General features: G+C 38.7%; 1 protein-coding gene across 1 annotated transcript in view; it reads right to left on the minus strand.

Annotated features, from left to right (window-relative positions):
* Nucleotides 1-5,389, minus strand: part of LOC122358214 (gamma-aminobutyric acid receptor subunit alpha-2-like) — a 22,586-nt gene extending 17,197 nt beyond the window's left edge. Inside the window, exons 1-4 of the mRNA XM_043258002.1 lie at nt 5,108-5,389; nt 4,636-4,720; nt 3,495-3,610; nt 2,514-2,581 (exon numbers count right to left, since the gene is read on the minus strand). Of these exons, the coding sequence (XP_043113937.1) occupies nt 2,514-2,581; nt 3,495-3,610; nt 4,636-4,706 (255 nt within the window). The 5' untranslated portion in view covers nt 4,707-4,720; nt 5,108-5,389. The remainder of the gene's footprint in view (nt 1-2,513; nt 2,582-3,494; nt 3,611-4,635; nt 4,721-5,107) is intronic.
* Between the last annotated feature and the right edge of the window lie 1,774 nt (nt 5,390-7,163).

Below are 7,163 nucleotides of genomic sequence, written 5' to 3' on the forward strand. Positions count from 1 at the left end.
ATATATGTATAGTTGCAATATTGACGTGTCTCCATAATTATACACTTAATACCGCAGAAGAAGAAATGTATTATTATATTTATCTTTGTATGCAGAAGGAAAATGAGGAGGATCGTTCCATTTTGTTATACAATCTGTGTTGTGTATATTTCTCCATTAAAAAAACCCCAAAACATGTCAGGTGTTCAGTGTGGTCTCGGACTTTGGATGTCACTGTAAACCATTCAAAGACAGCTAGAAGAAAAGCATTAAAAGTAAGACTGGGCTCCCTCAGTAAGTGCCAGCAACTTTTCAGTTCACTCAATATGCTCATTGTCTGTGTATAACGTGTGTTTCATCTTCCTCGCTATAGTACTAGAAAGTGGCAAAGTGTCAGAAGCGCTTCACATCACCGCATTATATCCGAGTCCCTCGGGCACTGTGCTGCCATGCACCGACCCCCGGGGTGAAGGCGGGCATCCAGTTTCCTTGGCAGCACAGAGACAGAAAAACACAATGTTATGTACATAAGAGATAATACTTATTCACTCCCACACTCATACAGGAAAGATAATATTGTGTGACAGTACATGCTGTCACAGGAGCGCCGGGGCTCCCCAGCACTCACAGAGCCCATCTGCAATGCTTCATTTCCTTCTCATGCTTCCATCTATCCTTCATCAGCTTTCACATTGTCCCAATCACACTGCAGGAACAAACCTTTTACGGGTCCATACTAAGTTAATTCCGGTACTATAAAATCTAAAACCTTCATCTCGAACGAACTTTGAGGAAAGCTTGCCTGGTCATTTGATATTCTTGCTAACGTCTTGCAACATTACCCTCCATTATGCAGGAGAACTCCTCAAGCAAAAAGACAATACTTGTCACTTTCCATTGTGTCATATCATAACCACACGGCCTGAAGGCAGTGGCACAGTAAGACTGATAAAAATAACCTGCTTTTTGATCCTCCGTAGTATATGTCTATTATTAGGCATTATGTTCTTTACTTGAGAGTCTAAAATCTTCCACACCTATTCAAACCGGTTACAAACCGCTCCGAGAAAAGCCTTTTACTTCCAATTTATTATGTTTTTTAATGCAAAAATCTTGATAAAGGTACAGTAGACCTTAAAACAAAAGTGAAAAATAAAGTAAATGCAGTTTAGGACTCTTTTGTAAGTCACTGTTGATCAGAGGATATGTCATAATATATAGCAATGTGTTTTTTTCTTCTAAAATTGATGTCAGGAAATCCAACTATTCAAGTCATGACATTTTACAGTCTGGATTCAGCTTTTAGCAGTATAGTATAAAGTTGTAGCCTTAATCATTGTTGTTATTGTTGCATGCCTTAATTTATGTATTTACAATACCATTTTAAAGTTTGTGGTCAGTAAGCTTTTTGTTGTTGAAAGAAATGAATGCTTTCGTTCAGCAAGGACACATTCAGTCAATCAAAAGTTACATTAAAAGTATTCATAATGTTACAAAAGAGTTCTGTTTTAATGCAGTTTTTTAAAACTTTATATTCATCAAAGAATCTTGAAAAACCATACCACTGTTTTCATAAATATATTAATATTGCAACTGTTTTCAACATTTAGAATAATAATAAGCAGGAAATTCATGAGCACCAAATCAGCATATTAAAATGATTTATGAAGAATAATGTGACATTGAAGATTGGAGTAATGAAGCTGAAAATTCAGCTTTGCATCACAGACATAAATTACATTTTAAAATATACTAAAACATGTTAATATATTATAAAAAAATATATTGAAATAACAGAAAACATATGTATTTATGTTTTATTATATTTTTGATCAAATCAGTGCCGCCTTGATGAGTATAAGAGACTTATCATACACTTTTGAATGGTACCGTACATTTAAACATTATTTATGATGCACAGCTTTCACAAATGAATACTGTGGAAACCTGTACAGAGAAGTAATCGAGCAGTGTTGTGATTGATGTTATTTACAAAATAATGTAAATCTCTCATCACAGGTGATGACTGGAGAATAGGAGATACACCGCAGATTCAGGAATCATGATATACCAAGACCACTCAGAAAAAAAAACCATGACAGAAATACCCAGAGTGATGATCGTCCTGACATAATACGGTCTTTACAAACAGAGATTTTTCTAGTACAGGATAGTGAGAGTGTTCAGTGGGGTTTAGAAAACACACCACTGACCGGTAAAAGATGATACATAATGAATGAATGGATGAAAAATCCCTTTTCTACCATCTTTTTCTCTATTCTAAATATTTGAGAGCAGACAGTGTGAAGTGGGGAAAAAGAAGAGTACTGAGAAAAGCTTTTAGCCAGCAGCAGGTACCAAATGCTATGAATAGACAACAGATGGAAAACAAGGATTGAGGGAGAGAGATGATATGGTATAAAAGGAGAAAAGTGAGATAACAACAAGAAAATATAAAATATTTCTGAAAAATATTACTTGACTCTCACTATACAGCGCACGAGTCAGCCGATGTGAGAAGAAGGATGTCTTACCATGTCCGTATCAGACACTGGTCCAAAACTGGTCACATAGATATCGGTCTTCACCTCCGTCACTCGATCTATGTCACAGCAAAAGGAAACTACAAATTACAATGCTGCTGACCAGTAACTCCTCATTTACAAGCTTAATCAAGCCTAATATCCTATATGTTTGTAAAAGACTTAATTTCATCCTGTTGCTCACATACAACTACTAAAGATGAGTCGTGTACTTTTACGCCTGTGTGTTATTTGAAGCTTGATAAATCAGCATCCACTCAGATATTCTGCCTGAGATCTCCTTTGTGTTTCACACATGAAGGGAAACTAATTTGGGGTTCGAATGACATAGACATGAAAAAAAAGATGCTGTTTTTCAAATCTGAGTGCACTATTACTATAGCTTATTTTAAGTGGAACCATGGCAACACTTCATTCTGGCTCTTGGCTCCACCGCATGTCCACTAACTCCTGTGAACGCGTTTTTTTTTTTTCTGCTGGTCTCTCTAAATCTCAAAAAGGAAACGCTCGCAAGAAATCTATTTGCCACATGGTGGGCGTCGCTCGATCCATGTCTTTTATGTTGCCAAGCCCAGAGCTTTCAAACAATAGCAAGGGCCACATAAATACATATTAACTCTGAGAGACTGCACAGGCAGGGTTTGTCGAATTGTTAAGTGGAGATGAGATTGCTGGCTTATTCAGTCAGGCGTGGCTCCAAATTTCTCAGGTCATCAACACCTCATTATAATTAGTTTATCAGTGGTAAAATCAGGTCAGGGTGACAGTGCACATAAACAATGAGTCGCTTAAATGTTTTGCACATAATGGCACGTTTTACTGATTTCAGCCATTTTTTTTCTTGTTGAGCTATTTCTAGACAGAAGCACACATCACAGTAGTTTTGCTCATTAATACATCATAACGCGTGTATAAATGAAATATCAATTTCGGGACATGTGACACAGCACTAATTTCCCTAGATTTTCTCACCTCCAAGACCAGGTCTCAGCCTGTTGTCGTAGCCATCAAGCAGTCGGTCCAAGATCCGTGTGAAGAGGGTAATGTTGTTTTTAAAGGCATCTGAGCCGGATACATCTGTCTCAGAACTACACAAGATACATCTGGCATCTCAAAAGTCTGTTACATAAACATACAGGCTAGAGAGTTACATGCAGAAAAAGCTGCTCTCTACAAACCTTGTTCCATGAAGTTATGAGAAGATGACCATATGGCAAAACACTAACATGACAGCTGCATCAAAACCTGAGATTTCATCTTAGCAAACTTATCTACTAAGCTATTAATGACTCCCTCTAGGTGTGTGCATATTTACATATACCTTTATTTTCAATGTCTTTTATCACGATTAAATCAAAGTAATATTTAACTGAATTCCTCATTGAGACATCAGGGCTAGTGAGTGCGCAGAAATATTTTATTCATATTTCTGTTAGTTGTATAACACTAGTCTTATGCATAACGTGTCTTATGTATAACATGTGTGTATATATAATACGCTTGTGGGGAAAAATGTTGCTATAGTCTTGTTTACTTTTATTCCAAGTTGCCTTAATTAGGATTTTGGATTTAAACATTATTAAAATTATTGGTAAATCAACATTCTGTCTTTTGAGATGAACTCGATTGAAATCAGAACATTTCTTTAAATTGTGTATAACAGGACAGTTCACTTAAAAAATGTTGTTGTTGTTTTTTTACATCATTCTTCTGTGGGATTTGTTTTGAGAAACATTTTTGGTGACCGCTGACTTCCATTGTATGAACATAGAACAAATCATAAACGACATTTCTCGAAATGTATTTTATATTCCACAGAAGAAAGAGAAAATTTGGAACAACATGGATGATGTGATATTAACTTCACCCTAGGTTATTATTATGTCTATTTTTATTTATGTCTGTTGTAATATATAAGAATACTATTTTACTGATATACGATTTCGGCAATATTGTAAATGGAGACGATCACACCAAAAGCTTTTTGACTTACACTGAAAGAAAAAGGGAGAGAGTGGTTGTGATAATCCCACCATTATTGGGTTTTATCTTTAAAAAAAAAGCGCGCTCCCTTACGAAAAAAAAATATATAGAGATACATTTTTTTGCTTACCATGCACGCCATAAAGCCAGCAGGAACAGGTAGATTAGAAATCCATGCGAATGACCCCACGGCCGATTCATTGTCGAGTTATTCCCTGCCAAATAAGTTGTTTCATTCTTCAAGTCAGTCATAAAAAATATTGATATGAGAATGAACCAACGCAAAACTTCCAGTGACATTTATTTTAGCTTGTAAGCGTTCCGCGTTTGCGCGCGCGCATCTCCAGAGCGCGCGCCAACGGTCGCGAGCTGAAGCCAGACGGCGAGCCTTCGTTTCAAAAGTTTTACAATTTGAAACTTGCTGCGAATACACCAGCCACACCTACGGCGTCTTTACATTTGAAAGGAGACCGGTTAAAACTGTCCACACAGAAGAAGCGCGCGTAAAGCTGTCGCCGAGGTTAGACGCTCACAACCCCGGGAACCCGAACGATACTTCAACAACAAAACCTAACAGCAATATACAACAGGCGACAAATTACCTTCGTTTCGCCGAGGCGCAGCTCCTTTGAGACAAAGAAACAAGAAAAGTTGCGCCCCTCGAGCTTGCGCTTCCTAAGACGCCTCACCCGCGGATTGAAGGAAACTCCCAGGGCGCGCGCAGAGGCATACAGACCGGCACGTGAGCTTACCGGTGTGCCTTCTTCTCAACCTTTGTGTCAACTATCCAGAGGCGTCCCCTGGTCACCAAGATGTGTGTCTGTTTGTATGCCCAAGCTGCTCATGTGAGGGCTGAAGTGGCTTGTATGAAATCAATATAGCCTAGGCGTGAGCCCGGAGAGCATCAAGTAGCCAAAAGACGCAAGAGGGGACACCGGGTCCTAGAGCCAGCACAGCTCACACTTTTGCCCACTGGAGAGCGCACGAACATCAGTAACATTCATTACACCTGTTGGGTTAAATGACAATAGTAGCTAATAAATTAATTCAGTACTTTCTAACCCTTAAGCATGAATTCGTGTGTGGGAAATAACAAGAGATAAGTCACTGGTCACCGAAACGGTGGCCGATGTAATTCAAAATATATTTTCACTCAAACTTCAACGTAGTATTTTTTTATAGAAGTTCAGACGCTAGCTCAGCATTTATTCGATTACAGTGCTGAAATATTGTTAAATGTTATTCGTTTTAATATATTTTAAAATGTCATTTGTTCGTGTGATGGCAACGTTTTAACTTGTTTGTTTACACACATAAACAGCTTTATTTAGTATTTTAATTGCGTCTCTTGCCATGGATCATACTCTAGGAAGGAACTATTTTTGTACTGTTTTGTTGACATTTGTTGACATTTTCTGTGTATGGCCAGAGATCCAGACAGAAAGCAAAAACACTGACAGGCAGCATAAGCAATATGTCAGGACCAAATCACACGAAATGAGTGTATAGGACATCTTTAAACATGTAAGTGTCTACAGACAAACACATACGCAATCAGCTCACTGGTTGCTGAGAGAAAGACAACATGCATTTTTTTGTTATTGCCTATAATGTTTAATCCCAGTCTTTGTCCTGTGAACATTTCCCTATATTGCTCAAAACAATCCTCTTTCTCTTGGAGTTGCTAGTTTAGGACGGGTGTGTAACAGTTACCTGTGTGGTGGTCTTTCTGCACTGTACCCTTGGGTGTAAAATCACTCATAACATGTTTGAGTTTGCTTCTTCATCAGAGCAGCTTGTGGGAAATGTTGCATTTCTTCACCTGCTCACCGTGGATCCTCTGCGGAGAATGAGATCCACGAGAGTGAGACCGACGGAGGACAAAAGCAATGCAACAATGCACAGCATGACTCCAGTCTGTCAGTTAATGTGAAGTGAAATGCAGCTTTTGATAGAAACATATCCGTCAGAAACCATCATTTACAAACCAACCTGTCTACACCTTGGATGGCCCAGGAGTCAGTTTTCAGAAAAACACTAAATTAATTGCGAATTGAGCTAGTGCTTTAAGCTCAGGATACTCTTGGGAAACATTTAAAAAATAATAATACTAATGCCATAGGTACCACAATATTACCCGCATGGAAAAAATAAGTACATGACTCCCATGGGCTAAACCCGAGACTCTGTAAGTGATGTTATACTGCCACCTGCTGCCCAGCACAGAGTGTGCTTCTGCGGGAAAACAAATCTTTTTTTAAATCAGAAGGTTTAAAGATAAATAAATACTGTCTACGTCAGGTGCTACCTGTGAGTAAAAAAAATATTATCGGGCTAATCACGTTTGATTTAGAAAGACGACGTATTTATGTGTGCGCCCGAAACAGCGCAAATAACCCCGTTAAGCGATATGTTCGGCACACACGGAGAAGCACACACGCCTGGACACACGACCTTCTTTTTGTTGCACGGAACGGAAGTGAGTCTCTCGTGCCCTTACGTGTTAGCAGAGTGTCGTCAGCGCCGTCTCCATGGCGATGCGTCACACAGCGCGAGACGCATTCGCGCGGAGCTGACGTGATCGTTTATTATCAGTTATTTATCTCCCTAAAAATAAGGCGTCTTGTGTGTGTGTGTGTGTGTGTGTGTGTGTGTGTG

The sequence above is a fragment of the Puntigrus tetrazona genome, chromosome 14 (genome assembly GCF_018831695.1).
Source record: "Puntigrus tetrazona isolate hp1 chromosome 14, ASM1883169v1, whole genome shotgun sequence".
In the NCBI taxonomy this organism is placed as follows: Eukaryota; Metazoa; Chordata; class Actinopteri; order Cypriniformes; family Cyprinidae; genus Puntigrus; species Puntigrus tetrazona.